General features: G+C 36.3%; 1 protein-coding gene across 7 annotated transcripts in view; it reads left to right on the forward strand.

Annotated features, from left to right (window-relative positions):
• MAP3K2 (mitogen-activated protein kinase kinase kinase 2) overlaps nucleotides 1-27,879 on the forward strand; it is a 73,614-nt gene that overhangs the window by 5,161 nt on the left and 40,574 nt on the right. For 4 of the 7 annotated variants that reach the window (XR_005081749.2, XM_037139852.2, XM_053667406.1 and 1 more), the window contains exons 2-5: nucleotides 13,639-13,708; nucleotides 22,643-22,761; nucleotides 23,390-23,430; nucleotides 27,164-27,263. Coding sequence is in view for 5 of the 7 variants with exons in the window: in XM_037139852.2 (XP_036995747.1) it covers nucleotides 13,702-13,708; nucleotides 22,643-22,761; nucleotides 23,390-23,430; nucleotides 27,164-27,263 (267 nt within the window). In the remaining 2 variants the exon portion in view is untranslated. Of the gene's footprint in view, nucleotides 1-13,638; nucleotides 13,709-22,313; nucleotides 22,439-22,642; nucleotides 22,762-23,389; nucleotides 23,431-27,163; nucleotides 27,264-27,879 lie in introns of all 7 variants that reach the window. The other 3 variants (XM_037139853.2, XM_037139855.2, XM_037139856.2) reach the window with 3 other exon arrangements.

Raw genomic sequence — 27,879 nt, forward strand, 5'->3', positions numbered from 1 at the left:
AGCAAGAATTCAAAGAAATGAGGAGAGTCTTAGGAACCTCCAGGACATCTTTAAACGCTCCAATATCCGAATTATAGGGGTACCAGAAAGGGGAAAGGCACAGCCACCAGTGGAAAACTTATTTGCACAAATAATAAAGGAAAATTTCCCCAATCTGGCAAAGGAAATAGACTTCCAGTAAATCCAGGAAGCTCAGAGAGTCCCAAAGAAGTTGGACCCAAGAAGGAACACACCAAGGCACATCATAATTACATTAGCCAAAATTAAAATGAAGGAGAGAATCCTAGAAGCAGCAAGAGCTAAGGGGACAGTCACCTACAAAGGAGTCCCCATCAGACTGTCAGCGGATTTCTCAAAAGAAACCTTCCAGGCAAGAAGGGGCTCTAAAGAGGTATTCCAAGTCATGAAATCCAAAGACCTACAACCAAGATTGCTCTATCCAGCAAAACTTTCATTTAGAATGGAAGGACAGATAAGGTGCTTCTCAGATAAGATCAAATTCAAGGAGTTCATCATCACCCAGCCTTTATTATATGAAATGTTAAAGGGACTTATCTAAGAAAAAGAAGTTAAAGAAACATGAACAGTGAAAGGACAACAAACTCACAGTTATTAACAACCACACCTAAAACGAAAGCAAACTAAAAGGACAGCTAGATCAGGAGTGGAAACATAGAAATGAAGATCACATGGAGGGTTAGCAACAGGGGAGTGGGAGGAGGAGATGGGGGGAGAAGGTACAGCAAATAAGTAGCATAGACAGTAGATAGAAAATAGATGGGGGGCAAGAATAGCATGGGAGATATAGAATCTAAAGGACTTGAGACACATGGTCATAAACTAAAGGGGGGTAATGGTGGGGATGGGGGGGTAGGGTGGAGGGGAATGAAGGGGGGAATAGAACAACTGTAACAGCATAATCAATTAAAAAAATCAAATGTCTAAATATAAATAAACAAATAACTGAATTTAAAAAAATAAAGTTTAATTTATTTCCCAACTAATTAACTGATACTTGGTAGATGATTTCTAAAAAAATTATTTATTTGAGGGGAAGGGAGGGAGAAAGGGAGGGCAAGAGGCATGGATCAGTTGCCTCTTGAAAGTGCCTCCACCCGCAGGGAAGCAGATGGAACCCACAACCTAGGCATGTGTCCTGACCAGGAATCGAATGGGTGACCTTTAGCTTTTCTGGTAATGGCCAACCATCTGAGCCACACTGGTCAGGGCAGTAGGTGGTTGTTTTAAAGAAGGGTTCATAACAGGATTTACTTTAATACATTCTGTCATTAGGAATAAGATTTAATTAATGAAACAGTTTACATGAAGTTCTTCCACACATCTGTTGTAAAGTAGGATGGACTGTATATGTGAAATAAAAAAATTTTTTTCTTATTCTTAAGTGTTGTGTGAGGTATATGTCTATACATGTACACACATACACACAGCTATAAGAAATGTATTGGTATAACTTTGTCTTTTGTCTGGGATATCCCTGGGATTTGTTTGCAACATTGATTGACTTCCTTTCTCATAGTGGTTAATTACATGATTTCTTTGTAACATCTCAAATTGTTGCCTTTATTACTACTAAATTAATTTTTTGTTGCGCTCTGTCTATCCAATTGACAGGAGAATAGAATTAGAATTTTTGGAGTCCCTCTTGTAACTAGCATGCTGCCTTTCTTAAACTGTGCTTGAGTATTTAGTTTGAGATTCACAGTACCATAGTATAATACCATAAATTGAAAAGTACCGTATGGTTTATTTATCAACTTTGAAGTTGTTTCTATAGATAATTCTTACTACCATTTGTGAAGGTAGTCATTTAGTGTGGACTTAAATAATAATGACAAATCAAAAGAATAGTTGAAGGCGTGATTTTATCAGTATTCATTCTTTAATTTCCAAATTAGGACACCTGGTGGCCAGTACCTCAGGCTGAATGCCCATAGACTATTTTGTACTTGCCTCTGCAATTGTACTCACCACATTGCACGGTAATCATCATCTCTCCTCCACTAGAAAATTAGCTCTTTCAGGGCAAGGCAGTATTTTGTTGATTTTTGTGCTTTAGTGCGTGTAACAATGCTTGGAGCCAAATGTTTTTGTTTTTAATTTTTTTAGAGTATATTTTATCGATTACTCTATTACAGTTATCCCAGTTTTTTCTCCCCTTTAATCCTTTCTGCCCTGTACCACATACACATACCACCATCATTCCCCAACCTTAATTCATGTCCATGGGTCGTACATATACGTTTTTTGGCTTTTCCATTTCTCATACTATTCTTAACACCGCTGTCCCCCCAGCCCCCGGTCTGTTTTTCTACCTACCAATTATGCTTCTTATTTCCTGTACCTTTTCCCCCATTCTCTCCTCTTCTCTCCCTGCTGAAAACCCTCCACCTGATCTCTATTTCTGGGTCCGTTCCTGCTGTAGTTGTTTGCTTAGTTTGTTTTTGTTTTAGGCTCAGTTGATAGTTTTGAGCTTGTTGTCATTTTACTGTTCAAATTTTTGATCATCTTCTTTTTCTTAGATAAGTCCCTTTAACATTTCATATAATAAGGGCTTGGTGATGATGAACTCCTTTAACTTGACCTTATCTGGGAAGCACTTTATTTGCTCTCCAATTCTAAATGATAGCTTTGCTGGATAGAGTAACCTTGGATATAGGTCCTTGCCTTTCATGACTTGGAATACTTCTTTCCAGCCCCATCTTGCCTACAAGGTTTCTTTTGAGAAATCAGCTGGTAGTCTAATGGGAACTCCTTTGTAGGTAACTGTCTCCTTTTTTCTTGCTGCTTTTAAGATTCTCTCCTTCTCTTTAATCTTGGGTAATGTAATGATGATGTGCCTTGGTGTGTGCTTCTTTGGGTCCAACTTCTTTGAGACTCTGAGCTTCCTGGACTTCCTGGAAGTCTATTTCCTTTGCCAGATTGATGAAATTTTTTTTCATTATTTGTTCAAATAAGTTTTTAATTCCTTCCTCTTCCTCTTCTTCTTCTGGCACCCCTATGATTTGGATGTTGAAACATTTAAAGTTTTCCCAGAGATTTCTAAGCCTCTCCTCATTTTTTTTGAATTCTTGTTTCTTCATTCTGTTCTGGTTGAATGTTTTTGTCTCTGCTGCTGTTACGTAGTAAGAGGCAGAGCCTTAGGTATTTGCTAGGGTAGCACAACCCTGTTGCTGCGTTGTGGCGCTGTATCTGGGGGGGGGGGAGTCAGAGGGGAAACAATGCCACTTGCTCAGCTCTCTGCCAGCTTTCAGTCACTTCCTCCACTACCCACAAGCAGATTGAGCCCATGTGATGCTGATTCCTGTGGCGTGTGGTTTTGTGTACATTCTAGGACCCTGTGGGTCTCTCCAACAAACTCTGAGGCTGGGAGTCTCTCCCACCACCTCAACCCCCACAGGTTTTTTCAGTCAGAGGTTTTGAGGCTTTATTTCCCTGCAACCCTGGGTTGTGCGGTCTGTCTCATTCCCTAGTTGTTCCTCCCAGTTTATCCACATGCTAATGTGGGACTGCCCAGTCTGCCAGCCACCGCCTTGCCATGTGTCCTCTACTTCCTGGCTGCCCATCTCTACTGCTTGTACTAGTCTGAATGAATTTTAACTTCTTTTAACTTCTTGGTTGTCAGACTTCCATAGAGTTCAATTTTCTGGCAATTCTGGTTATTTTTGTTTTTAATTTGTTGTCCTTGTGGTTATGTGAGGAGGCAAAGTGTATCTACCTACACCTCTGTCTTGGCTGGAAATTGGAGCCAAATGTTTGTTAACTAGAGAATTGATAAACAGAAGGGACCCCCCTTTATAGTGTCCTAAAATTCTTAAAAGGTGATACCTAGAAACACTAATGATTTACAAAATTAAAAAAATTTTACTAGTGTACTTTGTTCTCTCTGGGTATAATTTATTTTATTTAGCAAATTTAAAACAATTTTTATATTCTACATACTGCTTTAATTATTACTTTGAATATTCCCATTTAATCATTGTTAGCAACCCAGTGAATTAATTACTACTATTATACCCATATTTCAGATGAGGGAACTGGAACATGGAGACAATAAGTAACTTGCCCATGTTCACATTTCTTGTGTGTGATACAGGTGGGACTTGAATTTAGGCAGGCACTCTGGCTGTAGAATTTATGCTCTGAACAATTGCACCATGCAGTCTGTCTTTTTCAGGGCAGCCAGAAAATTTGATTTGCTTTACCAAAGTAATATTACCATTCTTGGAGTACCTGCTCCACGTGTGTATTTGAGTGGGGAGAGCATTTCCAGAAGGCCTTGAAGATGAGGCAGCAGTTAAAGTTAAACTAAGTTAACTGAATTAGCAAACCCTGCACATTAACTGATTGTGATTATAATATTTATTGGGAAAAATACAGAAAAGATAAGGAAGAAAATAAAAGTAGTTAGCAGTTAAGAGTATGAAGTTGGGAGTCAGATCTGAATGTGAGTCTCAGCTCTGCTGTGTAATCTCTCTAAGCCTCATTTTCCTTACCTGTAAAATAGAAATAATTGTATCTAACTTACAGATTTTTATGAGGCTTAAATTAGATAATATACTTAATAATGCCTAGCATATAATTGTTCAGAAAACATTATCAGTTATTACAGAAGTCTCCTGTAGTCTACACAGGTATAAACCAAAATTAATTTTTGACTGAAATGAAAATAAAAAGCTTCTATTTGAGCAAAAGGATCTGCAGCCTAGAATACTGATTTAGATGGCATTCTAAATTGTTCCACCAAGACAAAGTGGAGGCCACCTTTTATAATGAAAGTTTCTGCCTAGGTTCTCAGTTAGGACTGTTGTATGTAAATGAGGTATCCAAATTGTGTAGTTCTCATTAGACAGAGCAGGTCTTGGTCCGTTCATAGAAAGATGAAATCAGAGTTTCCCTGCAGTGGTTGACTTAGATGGCATAAACAAATGGGCATAGTGTGGGAAGGTGAGGGTTCAGTGTGAGGTTCTTCCTGGTATGGAGTAAGTATGTTAAAAGCCCCTGTCAGTTGTTGGCCACTAGGCTCTTATTCATAAAATATGGGCCTTCTGTTAACCATAGACAGTTCATCTCGGCAGATAAATTCTTTCTTGGGGTTTTCATCCAATTCTTATGAAAGTTTCTATAGAAGGTTTCTATAGAAGGGGTCCGTATTTCTCCCTTCTGTAGAAACCTGTTGGTTGATAGCATTGATGATCACTCAGGTTTGTTTCTTAGGTGTGTATTGTTCCATGCTGATAGTTTTGGCTTCCTGCTACAGGTTAATTTAGTCTCCTGGCACTTCTGGGGTTGGACTATAGCCAGTAGAGTGCCTAGGGCCACCTACCTATTTAAGAGGTTCATCAGGTACCTGTTAAATCTGGAAGGTTTTTGAGGTAGATTTAGTCATGAGTCATTGGATTAATGAGGCTTTAGAAAGACCTTTCATCATTGTCCTGTTAATCTCTGGAATAAACAGTATAAACGAAGTTGAAAAAGTAGAACAGGCATTAATTCTGCAAACATTGGATAAATCAAGAGCAATTGTCCAAAGATAATTAGACTTATGAGTCTAGTTACCTTGTATCTTCTTGATCCAGATATATATTCAAACTATTTATAGCAGGAGAAGAGTTCAAATCATTGTAAATTAGAGGGGGTAGTGACTTGGAGTATCATTTCTATTCTTTGTGCAACAATCAACTTGAGTTTTTATAGGGGGTTTTAGGCATCTGGTTTATTCAGAACAACAGTTTGACAGTGAGGTACACAGTAGTACAATTTGCAATCCAGACTTTAAGACAGTGCTGAGCTCAGCTGGGAGTCAACTAAAAAACTTCAGAAAATTTAAGCCCTAACCAGCTAGTGCTACTCATCGTAGAAGTGGAATGATCCTTAAGAGATTTTATGAGTTTAAAGCTTGGTTGTTTTTAATTCTGCCTGGAAAAAGATATTTAACCAGGTACAGCAAGAGGTATTAGGTATGGCACAAAACTTGTTGGGCTGCAAGCAGATAATCTAAGGCAGCTATGTTGTCAAAGTCTACTCAAGCCAGGTGGTCTGAAGATCTTTGAACTCCATAGCTCTGGCAGCTGAGCAGGCTATTCTGTTACTGTTTTGGTTTGGTTTTATATTACATCTGTTGAGCAGTGCCAAAGCCAGTCCATGAGCCTATAGTTCTAAGGAAGCACTTGCTCTCATATTAATCTCAAAATTCTACCTGCAATCATGTTGAAATGATCAAAATTCAGTGATATCTGAGAAGAGTTTAAGGAAGTGGACCTGATGGAAATCAGGAGCTAAAAATTAAAAAAAAAAAACACCCAACCCATAGTCTTACATGCTTTCTTGTCTTTAGATGTCATAGTCTTGATGACATTTAAAATTGTACAACTGGACTTATTGCTACATACATAAGGTACTATTAGAATTAGAAAGTACTAACATCCACAGAAGCACTAGAATCATACTCAGATTTACAGATACATAATTTATTTTTATATAACTAACTGTAAAATTTGTAATGGTTTATAGAACAAGAACAAAATTATTATGAACATAGTACTAAAGTATGCCAGATTATATCAGTTAAGCAAGCAACTCACATTTATAAGGGTAAAGACCCATACTTTCAGGGGCAGAAAAGGAACGATTCAATTTGTCTTTAATTTTTACACATTCCCATGAGTCTGATATTAGTTTCATTGCAATATTTAGTCTAAGATAGGCCAAAAGACCCAATGAATCAACCTTGCTAGGTTCCAGAATATTGTGGTTTGTACAAGAATTCTGTTTACCAGAAAGTCATGTTGAAACATTTTCTTGATCAACAATGGAGAAGTTAAGGCCAGCTGCCATTGAAGACAAACTCTTCCTCATCAGATAATAGTTTGATCTTTTCTACCAAATTAAAATTTCTTAGCCAATAGGATCAGGTCTCATTTCTCTTCTGTATTCTTCATAGCATTTACTAAAGTGTTGTCAACATGAGTACCATTTGGTGGATGTTACCTACAAAAGGATTTTTCTGTGTGTGTGTACCTCAAAGAAAAGATGGATTTATCAAATAGTAATAGGTTTTTTAAAATGTTAGGCTTATTTTTCTGATGTTACTTAAAATGCATAATACTTAAATGTTAACGTGAGGTAAAAGACAAGGAACTCACAAGGGAAGTAATCTTCAAAATACTGAACCTTATTCATTCAATACAATTAGCCCTGAGAGTGAGGTAAGAAAAGTTATATTCTTAACCTGGCAGACTGAATTCTGTTGAGATATTACTTCTATCTGAAAGCAGTTTTCTTATATTTGAAATTACCTCTTTTCAGTTTAAAATATTGAAAAAAGTACACCTTCTAAAATTTTCATTAAGATTATGTACAACAGTTTTTCTTAGCCATCAATTTTATCTTACCATGTTGCTCTAAATCACCTCAATTGAAATACAGGTGTTTTCCACTTGAATAACTGAACAAATATCAATATATGAGTTGAATTTTTTCTAGCAAGATAACAGAAATGATGCACATTAAAAGCTATGTACCTTTCGAATCCTGGCTGGTGTGGCTCAGTTGGTTGGAGTACTGAAAGGTTGCGGTTCAATTCCCAGTCAGGGCACATACCTAAGTTGTGGGTTCGATGCCCAGTCTCAGCGTGTATAGGAGGCAACCACTCATTGCTTGTCTCTTGCATTGCTGTCTCCCTTTCTCTCCCCCCTCCTCCTCTCTCTAAAAGCAATAAAAAAATGTCTTCAGATGAGGATTTAAAAAAATTATGTACCTTTCATACACTAGTAGCACTTCATTCTACCAGGATATTCAAACTTGGCTTCATTGACTTCTTAGAACCAAAGAAAAATGCATATGGGTCCAAAACAGCTCCTTGTACAAGAGAAGTGCAAAGATAAGTTCTTTTAAATAACTCACAGGGTCTCAAGGCAGGTTCATACATTCCTCAATGTAGTCTTACAGGGTTTTTGATAATTATTTTGTAAGGGGACAGTCGACATTTACCAAAGGGAGTAGGTCTCAGGTTAAGTAAAACCGGGGGAAGGGCTTTGGACCAAGGCAGATTAAAGGATTCAACAAGTTTCACCATTTGAATTTTGTCTGTCTTGCTGGTTTGTTTTACAAAACCAGAGGACTGGGAATAAGTGCAATGGAAATGCTGCAATATCGGTCAAATTTTGCCTACCTTGTGTAGAATTTGTCTTGTAAAGTGGGTCCCCCAATTTCTGTGGCACTCTGGAGGAATTTTTCCAGCAGAGAAAATTCTTTCTTGAGGTATTTTGTAACTGCTGTAGCTGTGTCCCTTCCACATAGGGATGCTTCTGCCTTATCAGAATAAATACAAATCATCACTAGTACATTACTATCCTTGGAAAGGGGGCAGTTGGATAAAACACATTTCTAAACCTCAAGCAAGCCATTAGTTTTATTTCCCCTTTTTGTAAAGAGATTTCTGTACTTTAGTTATCCATTTAATTGTGGTAACAAAGACTTTACAAGCAGTTATGAATGGTTAGGGGCAAAATTTAGCTTTATTAAAAATTAAGATTGGGTTTACCTAAGCAATAAAAGGCCTGATAATGCAGAGCACAGGAAATGATTTTAATAAGACAGTAAGACATAAAACCTTTCTTTTTATAGTTTCTTATTAAGAGCATACCTATAGTACAGGAAAGAAGCTACTATAGTACAGGAAAACATTGTCCTTTTGACACAGAAGGAATTAACTTTGTATCAGTTGTGATGTTTAATTTCACTTAACTAAATTCATTTTAATCATATTTTGCTTGACTACACATGAAATTCCTTTCTCAGGATTTCTTTTCCACAAACCTTCTGCAATTTTCCTTGTCCCTTTTAGTTTGTTTCTTCTTACTCATTTAGAAGTAACCAATTTAATTAGGATAAACCATTTTCTTTTAATTCTTTCAAAAATGCGCTTCTGTGCCTTATACCTTCTTTTACTGAAAACACATTATTTCCTGCCATATTAATTAGAATTCTTACACCTTAGAAACCTTAATTTCTAATGATAACTAAAAAGTAAGCAATCTTAGATTGGCAAAAAAGTATCCATTCTTAGATTGGCAAATTTATGAATACATTTAATAATCTCTAAAAATATAGGTCTTTTACTGGCAAATATATTTTATAATTTTTAGAAATATACTTCTTCAACAAAGTATAAAACATTTTCATTAACAGCCAAATTTAGCTTTTAGTTTTTCTGTAATAAGTCAAAAGTAGACTTATTTAACAGGTAATGTTTCCCAATTTGGAAATGATTTAAACATTTAACCTGCGTTTAACCTGACTCATCGTTTAACTTAACTGGGCAAAACATTCAAGTTACCAACAAATTTTGGGAAACTATTTTTAAGTCTACATGCCATACCTACAACATACATCGATGTACACACATAAACACACAGACACAGAGATTTCCTAGCTTTCATTTTAAAATGCTAGCTTTTGTATCTGAGATAAAACAGTACAACACTCAAAAGAAAAACTGGATCCAAATTATGTTTGTCACAGATGCACTAAGTTAATGTTTTGCTCAGATGAAGTTTGCATGCTATAAGAATTTCTTTTTCTAAATATTTTAAATTATTTTATTGTTCAATTACAGTTGTTTGCATTTATACCCCATCACTCCCCCTCCACCCCAGCCAAACCCACCTCCCTCTCTTGCTTTCACCCGCCCTTGGTTTTGTCCCTGTGTCCTTTATAGTAGTTCCTGAAAACCCTTCCCCTCATCCTCTCCCTCCTCCCCTCTGATGACCGTCAGATTGTTCTTAATTTAAATGTCTCTGGTTATATTTTTCTTGCTTTTTTGTTGTACTGATTAGGTTCCACTTAAAGGTGAGTTCATATGGTATTTGTCTTTCACTGCCTGGCTTATTTAACTTAGCATAATGCTCTCCAGTTCTATTCATGCTGTTGCAAAGGATAGAAACTCCTTTCTGCTGTGTAGTATTCCATTGTGTAAATGTACCACAGTTTTTTGATCCACTCATTTATTGATGGGCACTCAGGTTGCTTCCAGCACTTGGCTCTTGTAAATTGTGCTGCTATGAACATTGGAGTTCATAGGTTGTTTTGAATTAGTGTTTTGGGGTTCTTAGGATGTAATCCCAACAGTGGTATTGCTGGGTCAAAAGCAGTTCCATTTTTTGTTTTCTGAGAAAATTCCATACTGTTTTGCACAGTGGCTGCAGCAGTCTGCATTCCTACCAACAGTGCACTAGGGTTCCCTTTCTCCACATCCTCTCCAACACTTATTTGTTGATTTATTTATGATGGGCATTCTGACCTGTGTGAAGTGGTATCTCAGTGGTTTTAATTTGAGTCTCTCTGATGGCTAGTGATGCTGAATATCCTTTCACATGTTTCTGGGCCCTCCGTATGTCCTCTTTGGAGAAGTGTTTGTTCAGGTCTTTTGCCCATTTTTTAATTGGGTTGTTTTTCCTCCTGGAGTTGAGTCATTTGAGTTCTTTGTATATTTTGGAGATCAAACCCTTGTCTGAGGTATTGTTGACAAATATGTTTTTCTAGATATTTGTGTCTCTTTTCATTTTAATGCTGTTTTCTTTAGCCATGCAGACGCCTTTTAATTTGATGAGGGCCCGTTTGTCTCTTCTTTCCTTTATGTCCCTTGCTCTAGGGGGCATATCAGTGAACATATTGCTGTGTGGAAAAACAGATTTTCCTATGTTTTCCTCTAGGAAATATAAGTCATGACACCACAGGGTGTCATGACTTATATTTAAGTCTTTTATCTACCTTGAGTCTATTTTTGTGTATGGTATAAGTGGGTGATCAAGTTTCATTTTTTTTGTATGTAGCTGTCCAGATCTCTCTACGCCATTTGTTGAAGAGGCTATTGTGACTTCATTTTATGCTTCTGCCCCCTTTGTCAAATATTAATTGGCCGTAGAGATTTGGGTTTATTTCTGGCCTCTCTGTTCTATTCCATTGATCTATATATGTGTCTGTTCTTATGGCAGTACCAGGCTGTTAATACAGTGGCCTTGTAATATACTTTGATAACAGGCATTGTGAGCCATCCCACTTTATTCTTCTTTCTCCAAATTGCTGCATTTATAATTTCTGAAATGTTTTTTCTGTATCTGTGAAATATGCCATGGGTACTTTAATAGGGATTGCATTGAACCTATAAATTGCTTTGGGTAGTATGGATATTTTCATGATGCTAATTCTTCCAGTCCATGAACATGGTACATGCTTTCATTTGTTTGTGTCTTCCTTAATTTCTTTCTTCAGTGTTGTGTAGTTTTCTAAGTGCAGGTCTTTTACTTCCTTGGTTAGGTTTATTCCTAGGTTCTTTATTTTTCTTGTTGCTATATCAAGTGGGATTTATTTTTCTGATTTGTGTTTCTGATATTTCATTGTTGGTGTACAAAAATGCCTTTGATTTCTGAATGTTGACTTTATAACCACTTTTTTAAACTCATTTATTAGGTCCAGTCTTTTTTGTGTGTGGAGTCTATAGGATTTTCTGTGTACACTATCACGTTGTCTGCAAAGAATGACAGTTTTATTTCATCCTTTCCAATTTGGATGCCTATTATTTCTTTTTCTTGTCTGATTGCCATGACTAGGACTTCCCATACTATGTTGAATAGGAATGGTGAAAGTGGACATCCTTGTCTTGTTCCTGATCTGAGTAGAAATTGGCAAAATATTTTCCAAAGTGGTTATAGCATTTGACATTCTTTACCAGCAATGTGAATGTTTTAGTTGCATGACATCCTTGCCAACACTCAGATGGCCATTCTTTTGGAATGTTGTGTGTTTTTTTCTGCCCTTTCCTCAAGGTGAAAACTAGAGAAAACAGTTTTAGTTTTACAAAAAACATTGAATTTAAAGTGCAGAATTCCCATATGCCCCTCACCCCATCCTGGTTTCTTTTACTGTTAACATCTTGGGTTAATTATACATTTATTACAATTGATAGGCCTATATTAATTATTAACTTTACCTAAAGTCTGAGTTTACATTAAATTCACTCTTTGTGTTGAATAGCCTATGGATCTTGAGAAATGTATAATGACATGTATCTATCATTACTCTAGTATCATACAGAATAGTTTCATTGCCCTAAAAATCTCCACTGGCCACCTATTCTTCCCTCCCTCCCCTGGATTCCTGGCAGTCGCTGATGTTTTTTACTGTTGCCATAGTTTTGTATATAGAATGTTATACACTTGGAATCATACAGTACATAGCTTTCTTATAATGGGTCCTTTCACTTAGAAATATGCATTTAAGATTCATCCATGTCTTTCTGTGGCTTGATAGTTCAATTCTCTTTATCACTGAATAAATATTTCATTGTCTAGATATCCCTTGGTTTGTTTATTCATTCCTGTGTTTGACTTGTACATCCCTAGAAATCTGTGGCAGATTCTCAAAAGTTTTCTGTTGACATCTCATTCTTCAGCATTTAAAAAAAATTTTTTTAAATCTGTTGTTTTGCCCCCAACTGTTTTCTCCTTCCTTAGACATTTGAAATAATTCAATAACTGCCGGATTGGTTTTGACAAACACTTCAAGCTTTTTACACTGTAAGAGCTTTGAGTCAGAGTAAATAAAGGCTGATTCAGGTGGGGGTCTACCATTCAACCACTAGGTAGGTCAAATAATGATAATTTTGAGAGACTTGGACTTTGACAGTATTTCTGACCCATCTGTCCTCTCTTGTGGCTTCCAGGCTGCTCATTTCCATGGTGCATGTGGGCTGTTGGTTTAACTGCTATTTTGAAGCTATGAGTAAGGGGCAGGGAGATAGGAATAGGAAGGGTCAGAACACCACAAGGCTGTCTCTTTTTATTGAGATAATTAAATGTTGGCTAGATTGCCGCTGCTGCTGCTGCTGCTGCTGCTGCTGCTAGCCTTTGGTTAATTTCAGAGTTCTGATAAAATTGATCCCGACATTTTTTTCTCTTTTTTAAAATATATTTTATTGATTATGTCATTACAGTTGTCCCATTTCCCCCCTTCATTCCCCTCCACCCTGCACACTCTCTCCCTCCCACATTCCCCCCTTTAGTTCAAGTCCATGTGTCTTAAGTTCTTTAGCTTTTATATTTCCTATACTATTGTTGCCCTCCCCCTGTCTATTTTCTGCCTGCCATCTATGCTACTTATTCTCTGTACCTTCCCCCCCTCTCCTCATCCCACTCCCCTGTTGCTAACCCTCCATGTGATCTCCATTTGACATTTTTTTCTCTTATGGAAGGGAGAATTTTGGTAAGTCTTTACTGTTTTTGTTGATGTCCTGGACCCTTTTTACTCATCTCTGCCATTGCCCTGTAGGAATTTGAGTTTATTGGATTATCTCTTAAGGTTTTTGACTTTCAAAAATTCTATTATTTTTAAGCTTTAATAGACAGGAGTGTGACACTGAGTTAAATTTAATATAAAATAATAATGATTGTTTCTTCATTCTCAGTAATTGAGTGGGAAAAATAAAGGACCTGTCCTCAACAAGATGCATGAAATACTAATGTTGTGTTTCTCATTGGCATTTGTGTGTGTGTGTGTGTGTGTGTGTGCACCTCTTTTGTCTCTTCTTATTATTAATGTTTTTTTTTTTAACCTCCTAAGGTAGTAAAGAATGCTGATGGGAGAACCATTTCCGTAATTTTCAGATTGTTGAGCTGGTTTGCCATGATGGGTGAGTTTAATCTAAAAGAATATTTTGTCTATAATTAAAGTATAAAATGGGGGCAATTTTTTTCTTTGTGTGCATGATAAACTTGCAACCATTATGGAAAACAGTATGGAAGGCTTTCAAAATTTTTAAAATGGAACTGCTTTATGACCCAGCATTCTACTTCTGGGTATATATTCAAAGAAACCCCAAACATTAATTTGAAATAATTATATGCACCCCTATGTTCATTGTAGCATTTTTTTACAATAGACAAGCTCTGAAAGTGACCAAGTTCCTATCAATAAACAAGTGGGTAAAAAAGCTGTGGTGTGGGGTTGGCCAAAAAGATGGCTCCAGTAGTGCTTAGTTGTTTTTAACTTCATTCAAAACAATTTTGTTAGATTGTATTGTGACAGCTGTCATGTCAGCATGCATTTTTAAAAAATCAAAATTGGTGAATTTCTGTGTAGCCATTTTAATATTGAAGACAGAAGAAAATAAGATTTTTGGCATATCATTCTTTATCATTTCAAGAAAGGTAAAAATACAACAAATGTAAAGAAAGATTTGTGTCTCTGTTGTGTATGGAGAAGGTGCTATGACTGATTAAACATGTCAGAAGTGGTGTGCAAAGTTTCTTGGTACTATTGACATTTTGGCTAAATAATTCTTCACTATGGGGCTGTCTTACACATTGGAATAAGTTTAGCAGCACACCTGGCCCCTACCCACTAGAAGCCAACAGTGGGAGATAGCCAACATACTCAAAATATCCAAATCAATAAAGTTATAGGTGAAAATGAAAAATGTGTCTTTTATTTTATAGAAAAATACTAAGTGGACTGTTTGGCTAACCCGATACATATATGCAATGGAATATTACTTGGCCATAAAAAATGAAACCTTACCATTTGCAATAGCCTGGATGGACCAAGAGGGTATTATGCTAAGTGAAATAAATCAGTCAGACAAAGCCAAATGCCATATTTTAAAAATATGTATGTGGAATCTAAAGAACAATATAAATGAACAAATAAAAGTTAGAGTCATAAATATAGAAAACAGATTGTTGGCTGCCAGAGGGGAGGGAGGCTGGGGCACTGGGTGTAAAAGGTGAGGAATTGAGAAGTACAGATTGGTAGTTACAAAATAGTCATGGGGATTATAGTATGGCATAGGAACTATAGTCATTAATAATAGTAATAACTATATACAGTGCCAGTTATGTACTGGAAATATCAGGGGGGACACTTTATAAGGTATATGACTCTCTAACTACTATACCTGAAACTAATATAAAAATAATATACATGAAACTAATATAAAATAATATTGAATGTAAACTGTAATTGAAAAAGTAATAATAAAGGTAAAAAAAGAAATTTTATAATAGATTTATGTAATATTTTATATTTACCTACAGATTTTCAGTTAAAACACCTCTTATATTGTTACAGTTATGTAATGACTGTTTAATGCAGGCCATTGAAGAGAAATTCAAAATAAACTGTTAAGATGGATTTTCTTAAGAGTCTGATGGCCAGAAAGATACTTGTAAATAAACCTGACTTTTTTCTTTTTTTAAAAAATTTTAATTGTTCAAATACAGTTTTCTGCCTTTTATTCCCATCCCAGCCCCCTTGCCCTCCCCACCTCCCTCCTGTTTCCACCCCCCTTATTGTCTCTGTGTCCTTTATACTTGATTATGCAAACCCTTTCCCTTTTCCCCTGAACTTCTAAAGATTGAAAGAATGCTGATGAATTTATTGTTCTAATTACCCAACAATAAATAGGCTAAAGAAAATAGCAGCATAAAAATAATAAATTATATAATTTTATAATAGAGCAGCAAATAATTGGTACTCAGAGAGTATATATTTTACAGCTTTTGTGAATATATGATATTATAATGTTATTGGAAAGGCAAGCTAAAGAATGAAAATGGATTGTGGGTGTTTGGTTTACATATCAGTTTCTCTTCTTTACCTTTTTTTTCCCTTTTCTCCTTGGAGTTATGGATTCCATTGTGAGTAAGGGATTGAACAAAGAAGCACTAGAAAGAAACTGAGTTAATGGCCCATCCATCCAAGCAAAGTTTTTAAATTTAGATTTATATCGATATCTTAAGTCAGACAGATACTTACCTGTGTTTGTGTTAGTGACACTTTTCCTACTATTTGCTTAACAAATAGTTAACAAATAGTGAGTATATTACTCACTATTATATATATGTACATAATATTATAGCCAAAGAGCTTAAATTTGTCCATGTTCTTTAATGGAAGTGCTAGCACACTTTCAAAGTGTTTACTTAAGGAAGTATGTAAGCCAAAGTGTCACTTTCCTACTTTTTAAATTTCTACTTTGTCTTTGTACCCATGAATGTAGTACCATCATTGGTCCAAATTCTTCACTTTTGTCAGCTGCAAATTGGGTTTATTTTTTACTGAACTCCTATCAATTTTTTATTTTGGTTACTCTTACTTGCAGTCTGAACTATTAAATTGATTTCCACCATACTTGTCAAACTATACTATAGTAAGTAACAAAACAAAGAACAGCCACTGCTTAAAACATATACCAAAGTAGTCATAGAACATGAATATTGGTGACTTCCGCCAAGATGGAGACATAGGTGGAGACGCCATGCTTTCTCACACAACCAAGTTTAGAAACAACTAAATATTAGCAATAGAAAACACAGCCAGAACACAGAAAATTGAACTTTTTGGAAGTCTGATAACAACAAATTCTTCAGCCTGACCGGTAAGAGGGGCGAAACCAGCAGCTGGTGGAGTGGGGTTGCACAGGAAAACTCGGTCAGATGGACTCGGCTCGCGGAATCCAGGCGCAGGGTTGGACCTGGTGGGCAACTCAGTGAGTGACCGCGGGGAAACAGCGAGGGAGCAGGGCTACGGGTTAACTGTGGTGGCACATTCGAGCGCGGAATCAAACGAGGGAGTGGGCGATTGGATGGGAGCCAGCAGGCCCCAGTGGCAAGCGCCTGCCGTCGTTTCCCCGCTCTGACCCCGCCTCCACATAAGCGTCGTAACCCAGCGACCTAAGTGGCCCTGCCCTGGTGAACCACCTAAGGCTCTGCTCCTCACCCAGCTGGGAAAAACTGCAGCGGGGGCCACCATTTCCCCCTTCTGACCACGCCCCCACATATAGCGTCACAACCCAACCGCCTGGGAGTCCAAGGCTCCGCTCCTCACACTTAACGGGCGAGAACAGAACAGACCAAAAATGGCTCAAGAAGATCTCAAAGCCCCAGAGCCTATAAATCTAAGCGATGAAGAAATAGCACAACTCTTAGACGCACAGTTTAAAACACTGGTGATCAGGATCCTCACAGAACTGGTTGATAATAGTCACAAATCAGAGAAACATATGAAGGCGAAACTAATTGAAATGAATGGAATTGCACAGGAAACCAATAGTGATGAAAAGGAAACTGGGACTCAAATCAATAGAGTGGACCAGAAGAAAGCAAATAATGGCCAAACAGAAAAGAGTGAAGAATCAAGAATTCAAAAAAATAAGGAGAGGCATAGGAACCTTCAGGACATCTTTAAACGCTCCAACATCCGAATTACAGGGGTACCAGAAGGGGGAAAGAAACAGCCACCAGTGGAAAACTTATTTGAACAAATAATAAAGGAGAATTTCCCCAATCTGGCAAAGGAAATAGACTTCCAGTAAATCCAGGAAGCTCAGAGAGTCCCAAAGAAGTTGGACCCAAGAAGAAACACACCAAGGCACATCATCATTACATTAGCCAAAATTAAAATGAAGGAGAGAATCCTAGAAGCAGCAAGAGCTAAGGGGACTGTCACCTACAAAGGAGTTCCCATCAGACTGTCAGCTGATTTCTCAAAAGAGACATTACAGGCAGGAAGGGGCTGGAAAGAAGTATTCCAAGTCATGAAATCCAAAGACCTACACCCAAGATTGCTCTATCCAGCAAAACTTTCATTTAGAATGGAAGGACAGATAAAGTGCTTCTCAGATAAGATCAAATTCAAGGAGTTCATCATCACCCAGCCTTTATTATATGAAATGTTAAAGGGACTTATCTAAGAAAAAGAAGTTAAAAAAAAACATGAGCAGTGAAAGTACAGCAAATTCACAGTTATTAACAACCACACCTAAAACAAAAGCAAACTAAAAGGACAGCTAGATCAGGAGTGGAAACATAGAAATGAAGATCTCAAGGAGGGTTAGCAACAGGGGAGTGGGAGGAGGAGAAGGGGGAGAAGGTACAGAAAATAAGTAGCATAGACAGTAGATAGAATATAGATGGGGGGCAAGAATAGTATGGTAAATACAGAATCTAAAGAACTTGAGACACATGGTCATAAACTAAAGGGGGGGTAATGGTGGGGACGGGGGGTAGGGTGGAGGGGAATGAAGGGGGGAATAGAACAACTGTAATGGCATAATCAATAAATTAATAAAAATTTAAAAACATGAATATTTTAAAATGTAAATCACAGGTATTTGAAATTTTTATTGAGGATGTTCTATAATTATTTTTTAGTATAATGAATAAACATATAAGGCATTAATTAAATGTGTCTAGTAAAATATTTTATTTGAAATTATTTCCCAAATCCTTTCTGACTTTATGCCCAACTAAAAGTCCTTTCAATGTGTGCCAGAAACTCACTGCTTCTTCTGTGTGACTATTGGTTAGACTGTGCAGTCTTCTGGGCATCTCTACTTCCTGTTAAATCAATTATTGATCTTTAGAGCATTTATAATCTGTCTTACCTGCCTAGTATCTTCGACCACCACAGAGATTCTTTTTTTAACTATGTTGATTATGCTGTTACAGTTGTCCCAATTTTTCCTCCCCTTATCCCCCTCTGCCCCCATTCTCTCCAGTATCCCTCACCTTTTAGTTCATGTCCATAGGTTGAACAAATAAGTTCTTTGGTTTCTCCATTTCTTATATTATTCTTAACCTCCTCCTGTCTATTTTGTACCTACCAATTAGTTTCTTATTCTCTGTACCTTTTCCCCCATTCTCCCTCCTCCCACTCCCTGCTGATAACTTTCCATATGATCTCCATTTCTGTGATTCTAGATGTTTGCTTAGTTTGTTTTTGTTTTTTTAGGTTCAGTTGTTGATAGTTGTGAATTTGTTGTCATTTTACTGTTCATAGTTTTTGATCTTCTATTTCTTAGATAAGTCCCTTTCACATTTCCTGTAATAAAGGCGTGGTGATGATGAAGTCCTTTAACTTGACCTTATCTGGGAAGCACTTTATCTGCCCTTCCGTTCTAAATGACAGCTTTGCTGGATAGAGGAATCTTGGATGTAGATCCTTGCATTTCATGACTTGGAATACTTCTTTCCAGCTGCTTCTTGCCTGCAAGGTTTCTTTTGAGAAGTCAGCGATGATAGTCTTATGAGAACTCCTTTGTGGGTAACTGTCTCCTTTTCTTGCTTCTTTTAAGATTCTCTCCTTATCTTTAATCTTCAGTAATTTAATGATGATGTGCCTTGGTGTGTTCTTCTTTGGGTCCAACCTGTTTGGGACACACTGAGTTTCCTGGACTTATATGTTTATTTTCTTCACCAGATTGGGGAAGTTCTCCTTCATTATTTTTTCAAATAAGTTTTCAATTTCTTGCTCTTCCTCATCTTCTTCTGGCGTCCTTATGATTCGGATGTTGGAATGTTTAAAGTTGTACCAGGGGTTCCTAAGCCTGTCCTTGTTTTTCCGAATTCTTATTTCTTTATTCTCTTGGTTGAAAGTTTATTTCTTCCTTTTATTCAGATCATTGATTTGAGTCTTGGTTTCCTTCTCTTCACTGTTGGTTCCCTGTATGTTTTTCTTTATTTCATGTTGTATAGCCTTCACTTGTTTTTTTATTTTGTATCTGTACTCAATCATTTCTGTGTGCATCCTGATTACCAGTGTTTCGAATTCTACATCTGATAGATTGGCTGTCACCTCGTTGCTTAGTTCTTTTTCTGGAATTTTGATCTGTTCTTTCATTTGGGCCATATTTACTTGTCTATGGTGCAGACAGAGCCTTAGGTGTTTGCTAGAGTTGGGCAACCCAGTTTGCTTTGTATGTGGGGGAGCCATCAGAGAAGGAACAATGATGCTTGCTTGGCTCTTGCCCCACTTTCAGTCACTTCCCCCACTATTTACAAGTGAATTGTGACCTTCAAGGGGCTGCCCTGGTGCTGATTCCTGGGCAGGTGGGTTGATATACGTTCTAGGACCTCGTGGACCCCTCCAGTGGGCTCTCTTGTAAGACTGGCAGTTTCTCCTACTTTTGCAATGTCCACAGGTTTTTAAAGCCAGAGATTTTGAGGCTTCATTTTCCCACACTGAAACCCTGTGTTACCCTGTTTGTCTCACTCCCTAGTTGTTCCTCCTGGTGTATCTATATGTGAATGTGGGACCACCCAGTCTGCCAGCTGCTGCCTTGCCCGCCTTGTTCATCAACCACCACCTTACTGTGTCCTCTCCACCCCAAATGCCTGTCTTCACCCCTCCTACCAGCCTGGATGAATGTTTCTTCTTAACTCTGTGGTTGTCAGATTTCCACACAGTTTGATTTTCTGGCAATTCTGGTTGTTTTCATTTTTAAATTGGTTTTCATCCTTCTTTTGGTTTTGTGAGGAAGTGAAGCATATCTGCCTGTGCCTCCATCTTGGCTGGATGAGATTCTTAATAGAATAAAACAGTCTTTAGAAGTGTCAGAATAGTGCTCGTGGTATATCTCAGCTTATCACTTTGCTTGATCTTTTGTGGATTTATTAGCTTACATCTTGTCAGTTCCCTCAAAGTAGGTTTCCCTTTTGGTATTTATCTACCATGTGATTCTTCTTCAAGCCAGAAAAAGAATGAACTCAATTAAATTGTTCTTTATTATTATGTTATCTCTCAGAGGAGTTACTTTTATTCAAATGGTCCTCTTTTGTATATGTACGAGAGATAGAAAATGGTACTTTTTTTTAAACAGGGAAATTACTATATATAAATATGATAAGAGATTTAGGCCAAAGTCTTTCAAGGCATTTATTTATTTTGGCATTGTGATATCAAACATGTGATAATGCCTAAATTCAAGTATTTAAGGTTTTCTAATGAAGAAAATAATTAAAACATAAATATGTTTAAGTATTAGAATTCCCCTCATCTAGTGCAGAATCAAAGATCTTACTTTTCTCAGGAATGTTATGTCAGTTAAGTTTCTTCCAGTTGAGCTCATTTTCAGCTAATTGGTTTTCTAAGGGAAGATTTATTTTTATTAAAAAAATGACATAGTCTGGCTTGGACCCATGAATAGGACACATGTTGTGATTATGTTTTACCCACTGGCTCACTTACTTTTTGGCTAAGCTAACAAAATGAAATTTTATTTTACAAAGGTTACTTATAAAATTTTTTTTTTAGATTTTATTTATTTATCCTTAAAGGGGAAGAGAAAGAGAGAGGGAGAGAAACATCAATGTACGGTTGCCTTTCGTGCATCTCCTGCTGGGAGATGGCCTGCAGGGAACTGGCCTGCAACACATGCATGTGCCCTGACTGGGAATCGAACCGCAATCCTCTGGTTCGCAGGCCCGCACTCAATCCATTGAGCTACACCAGCCAGGGCTAAAATTTTCTTTAAACCCGGAATTTATTATTAAAATCCTTAGAGCCATTAACTTTAATTTTAGTTTCATACATAATAATATATTGAGTGTTACAAAAAAATTAATACATTACAGAAGTCAGCTATTTGTGTGTTTGAAAGACTGATAAAGCCACATTCTTGTTAATGACTTTTTCCTTATAAGATAAAGCTTGTTTTAATTGTTACTCCACTGGAACATAAATTATTACTACTCTGGAACATAAATTTATTACTCACAAAGATGGTTTACTTTTTAAAATATAGGCTGTAAAGTCCTTCAATTCCTTTATTTACCAATTATTGATTATTATTAGTGGAATTAATTCACTATTGAAAGGCAATTACATTTTCTCTGAAGTTTTCCAGAGAGCATATAATTAGCATTTCTAAGGAAGAAATTAAAATTTTGTGGTTTATGATTCTTTCATTCAGTTTTATGGGTTTGGATTTTTTTCCCCTTATGAAAGGATTTTTTGTTGTATCGTTACTATTTGAACTGTTCCTATCTGACACCATTAAATAGTCCTAAATGTTTATAGTTTTATTGAAACTTATGGTGAAGAAGTTCAAGAAAACATTCCATAAAATCAGTAGGCCATTACCCACAGATAAAGCCTTTTATTGTTTCTGACTTGAAGTACTGATGAAAGAGAAAGTTCTAAGAGGAATTTATACTTTGAACATAAATGCTTAAGTAATATTGATATTAATTCCCCATGCCACATTTTTTTAGATTAATATTTTAGATGTCTTGTGATGTTTTGTTCACGTGTCAGAGAAGAGAATTAAACAGGGCTGTTTTAACCCGAATCCTACCTAGGATGTCAAATAATAGAAGAAGCAGAATAACTTTATCTTTTTTTATACAAAAGATTTTATTTTTTTACTTTTAGAGTGAGGAGAGGAGAGGGAGACAGGGAGAAACATTGATGTGAGAAAGAAACATCCATCTGTTGTCCCTTCTATGTACTCTGTACAGGGACCGACCTGAAACCCAAGCATGTTCTCTGCCCGGGACTTGAACTGGTGAACTTTCTACTTTGCAAGATGATGCCCAACCAACTGAACCACACCTGTCTAGGACAGAATGACTTTATCTTGCCTGTAAATGTCTCATGTGTGATATCTGCTATGCTAGTTCTTGAGTCTAGTGCAATTTAATGTCACAAAAATAACAGAAGTATAGTCTTTGAACATGTTTTAGATGCATTTTTTGCATTAAATTTCATTACAAATTTTGTGTTGGATGTTAATAGCAAATACACATTGAAATTACAATTCTGAATGTACTATTTTAAAAATATCTAGATGATCAGCAAGCTTTGAACTCAATCATGCAAGATTTGGCTGTTCTGCATAAGGCAAGTCGACCAGCATTATCCTTACAGGAAACCAGAAAAACAAAATCTTTATCACCAAAAAAGCAGGTATTTGTTTTAATAATATTTTAATAGATCTATATTGTTCTGTGAGTTATTTTTCTTGAATATCCTGATCTTACAGAGGTTTTGCTTAAAGCGTTCAGCTTTTATACTTTTGAATCAATTATTTTGTTAAATATTTTTTTCCACAAAGGGCGTGTATTTAAAAAAAAAGAATGGTAGAGTTTCATTTAACATGGTAACTGCTTGCTAAAGCTGATATTTCATCCATTTGTGTAGACCTTAAGATAAGCAAATTGTTTTTATTTACAGGAATCTGTATATTTCCAAATAAGGATAATTTTCATTTTTACAGATAAAATTTATTTAGGATGGTGACATGAAAAGTGGACATACATTATCCTATATTTCCCTCTTGACAGGATTAGCAAGTGTCTCACACTTATGATGCCATTACTAACAGATCTTGGTGTTCTTTTTTGTTGATCCCAGATTCAGCTACATAATTCTCAACTTGGCTCTGGCAGACCCTGTCAGTTGATTAGAGTCCATTGAAATGTCAGTTGAAATGAAACCTCTTTCCCCTTCTACTCTGCTTTAAATAAGTGACTAAGAAAAAGATTTAGGAATTCTAGAAATTTATTTGACTTCTGAAGTTACCATTTCATTACAGAATGATGTCCGAGTCAAATTTGAACATAGAGGAGAAAAAAGGTAAGGAAAGAAGGAGTGCATTTCAGATTATTGATTTAATTAAGTGCATGTTCTAGTTAAAGCTATTAGAGGTTCTTTCTAGATTTTATTAACGGTTCATGGGCTTACATATTGGGAATGGACTAGTCCTTAGTAATGTGTAACAATATATATAGATTTAAGATAGAAGTTGTCAAAATTCAGGGTAAACATTGGAAATGATAAATGTTTTTATTTTGCAGTATTAGGAAATAAATGATTGCATAATGAAGCCTTTAAATATTACCATTTCTTTTTATTTTTGATCAGTGGAAATTAAATATATTTCTCCTTACCATAATTGTATTATTGCTTCAGATACTATACAGAATTTATGTATGTGGACTTAACATTCACAATTTTGATTATTCTCAAGAGGCCTCAATGATATGACATGGATTTAATTAGTAACTTTGAGAGAAGTGATTTGGAATGATGGCTATAAATTATTTAGCAGAAATGTATGCCTAGTCTTCTTCCAGGTATCTGTGTCTCAGTACAGTAGTGGAGGTGGGTGGTGATGGTTAAGAGTGTTACTGACAAGCTTAATAGGAGTTGCAGAATATGGGATTTCATTTTTGCATTCATGTCTCACTAAATTAATTTAATGAAAGATCTGTCCATTTTAAGGACTTTAAGGTCCCACAAATCATATAACCTAAAATGTAAAAATATTTTACACAGAGATATATTTAAAAAATGGGATATACCAGATAATACCATACAAATGTTGTCCAATGTACTTTTTTTTCTATTTGCAATTCTTTTATGGATATTTTTACAGTCTTTTTTTCCATTCAGGGAGTACTATTCATTCATTTGTTTATTTATTTTATTTTATTTTTTTGTTAATTTATTTTTTTAATTTTTAAAAATTTATTTAATTGTTGTTCAAGTACAGTTTTCTGTCTTTTACTCCCATCCCACCCCACCCCACCCCACCCTTCCAGTGCTCCCCACCTCCCCCCATTTCCACCCCCATTAGTTTTGTCCATGTGTCCTTTATACTAATTCCTGTGAATCCTTCCCCTTTTCCTCTGAAATTCCCTACCCTCTCCCTTCTGGTAACTGTCTGCCTGTTCTCTATTTCAGTGTCTTTGGTTATATTTTGCTTGCTTGTTTGTTTTGTTGTTTAGCTTCCTGTTAAAGGTGAGATCATATGGTATTTGTCTTTCACTGCCTGCCTTATTTCACTCAGCATAATGCTTTCCAGTTCCATCTATACTGTTGCAAAGGGTAGGAGCTCCTTCTTTCTTTCTGCTGCATAGAATTCCATTGTGTAAGTGTACCATAGTTTTTGATCCATTTATTTACTGATGGGCACCTAGGTTGCTTCCAGCTCTATTGTAAATTGTGGTGCTATGAACATTGGGGTGCATAGGTTCTTTTGACTCAGTAATTCCATTGGGTCAAAAGGAATTACTGGGTCAAAAGGCAGCTGCATTTTTATTTTTCTGAGAAAATTCCATACTGTTTTCCATAGTGGTTGTACCAGTCTGCAATCCCACCAACAATGGATTAAGAGTCCCCTTATCTTCACAACCTCTCCAACATTTGTTGTTTATTGCTTTGTTTATGATGGCCATTCTGACTGGTGTGAAATGGTATCTCATTGTGGTTTTAATTTGCATCTCTCTGATAGCTAGTGATATTGAGCATCTTTTCATGTGTCTCTCGATCCTCTGTATGTCCTCCTTGGAGAAATGTCTGTTCAAGCCCTTTGCCCACTTTTTAATTGGGTTGCTTGTCTTCTTAGAGTGGAGTTGTGTAAGTTCTTTGTATATTTTGGAGATTAAACTCTTGTCTGAGGTATCATTGGCAAATAATGTTTTCCCATATAGTTGGTTGTCTTTTTTATTTTAGTGCTGTTTTCTTTAGCCATGCAAAAGCTTTTAATTTTGATGAGATCCTGTTTGTTTATTCTTTCCTTTATGTCCCTTGCTCTAGGGGACATATCAGTAAAAATGTTGCTGCGTGAAATATCTGAGATTTTCCTCCCAATGTTCTCCTCTAGGACTTTAATGGTGCCACAGCTTATATTTAAGTTTTTTATCCACCTTGAATTTGTTTTGGTGTATGGTGTAAGTTGGTGCCCGAGTTTCATTTTTTTGCCTGTACCTGTCCAGTTCTCCCAACAGCATTTGTTGAAGAGGCTGTTTTTACTCCCATTTTATGTAGCTGCCCCCTTTGTTGAATATTAATTGACTGTAGAGAGTTGGGTTTATTTCTGGGCTCTCTGTTCTGTTTCATTGGTGTATGTGCCTGTTTTTATGCCAGTACCAGGCTGTTTTGATTACAGTGGCCTTTTAATACAGTTTGGTATCAGGTATTGTGATCCCTCCTACTTTGTTCTTCTTTCTCAGAACTGCAGCTGCTACTCAGGTTCATTTATGGTTCCATATGAATTTTTGAAGTGTTTGTTCATTGTGATATACTGTGAAGTATGTCATTGGTACTTTAATAGGTATTGCATTGAATCTGTAAATTGCTTTGGGTAGTATGGGCATTTTGATGATGTTAATTCTTCCAATCCATGGACATGGTATATGTTTCCATTTGTTTGTGTCTTCCTTAATTTCTTTCTTCAGTGTTGTGTAATTTTCTGTGTACAGGTCTTTTATGTCCTTGGTTAGGTTTATTCCTAGGTATTTAATTTTTCTTGTTGCTATATCAAATGGGATTTTTTTCTTGATTTCTGCTTCTGCTTTTTCATTGTTGGTATACAAAAATGCCTTTGATTTCTGGATATTGACTTTGTATCTTGCTGTTTCACCAGATTCATTTATTAGGTTGAGCAGTTTTGAGGTAGAGTCTGTAGGATTTTTCATGTAGAGTATCATGTCATCTGCAAACAATGACAGTTTTGTTTCCTCCTTTCCTATTTGGATGCCTTTTATTTCCTTCTTTTGTCTGATCACTGTGGCTAAAACTTCCAATAGTATATTGAATAGAAGTGGTGATAGTGGACAACCTTGTCTTGTTCTTGATCTTAGTTGAAAAGCTTTTCATTTTTGCCCATTGAGTATGATGTTGGCTGTCTGTCTCTCATATATGGCCTTTATTATATTGAGGAATGCTCCCTCTCTTACCGCTTTGCTGAGTGTTTTTATCATAAATGGATGTTGTACATTATCAAAAGCTTTTCCCACATCTCTTGGTATGATCATGTGATTTTTTGTCTTTGCTTTTGTTTATGTGATATATTACATTTATTGATTTGCAAATATTGAACCATCGTTGCATCCCTGGAATGAATCCCACTTGGTCATGGTGTATGATCTTTTTAATGTATGGAGTACTATTTATTGAGTGCATACTATCTGCCGGGCCATAAAGGAATAAAATGAGTGAAACAGATGGTCCTTTCCCTTACAGAGTTGATAGTCCAGTATAGTAATCCTCAGGCTTAGGTGCATGCTCCCCAGGGGCAATACAGGCCAATTTGTCGTGATAATGGAAGGAAATAACTAGAATTAAAAATTTTGAGAGTTTCCTTATTATAATTTTCATTAGCATAGAACAAACTTTAGAGTTTTTGACCTTTATGTTGAGAATCAGTGCACTGGATCAAAAGTAAGCTATTGTAGTGTTCAAGTAAAATAAATGTTTACATTTTTACTTAATTTTAATTTTTCTTTCCAAGAGATAAGTGTTGCAAGTATGTACTTTAACTATGTCTAAGAAAATAAAATATTTTAAAATCCTGTTTATACAGAATCCTTCAGTTCCCCAGACCAGTTAAACTGGAAGATCTGAGGTGTAAAGCTAAAATTGCCTTTGGACAGTCAATGGATCTACATTATACCAATAATGAGGTAAACATATGAAGTTTAACTTTAAGTAGTTCCTATTTTAGAAAATAGTGCATTCATTTCAGAGATTGTGTTAGAACTGTTGTGCTTTTATTTAGGGATTGAAAAGGGTATAGTATATTAGTAGAATGATATAGCATAGGTAAATTTGTAAATTTGAACTAATTAAAATGGATTTTTTCTTTGTCAAAAATATTAAAAGGTACTACTGTGAAAATAATTGAATGGGTATCTATTAAGGGAGGAAATATGTGCAAAGCCTGTCCAGAAAGCATCCAGCCATAAATATGAAAAATAGAGACACTTATTGAAGAAGACACAAGATACAAGAAACATTGTACATAGGATAGTGAAGCCTCAGTCCCCTTCAAAGTAGGCATCTTAGGACCTCACACAGTTCTACCAGCAGCCATCAGCTGTCACATTGTATTTTTCTGAATCTCATTGATGGTCTGAAATTTCTTCCCTTTTAAAGGTAATTTTAGTTTTGGAAAAAGCCAGAAGTGTCAGGGTGCCATATCTGGGCTGTAGGAGGGCTGAGTCACCTCAGTGATTTGATGTTTCACAAAAAAAAAACTGTACAAAATGTGATGCATGAGCAGGAGTGCTGTTATAATGA

Source organism: Artibeus jamaicensis, unplaced genomic scaffold (assembly GCF_021234435.1).
Source record: "Artibeus jamaicensis isolate MK-2021 breed Jamaican fruit bat unplaced genomic scaffold, CSHL_Jam_final contig_469, whole genome shotgun sequence".
NCBI lineage: Eukaryota > Metazoa > Chordata > Mammalia > Chiroptera > Phyllostomidae > Artibeus > Artibeus jamaicensis.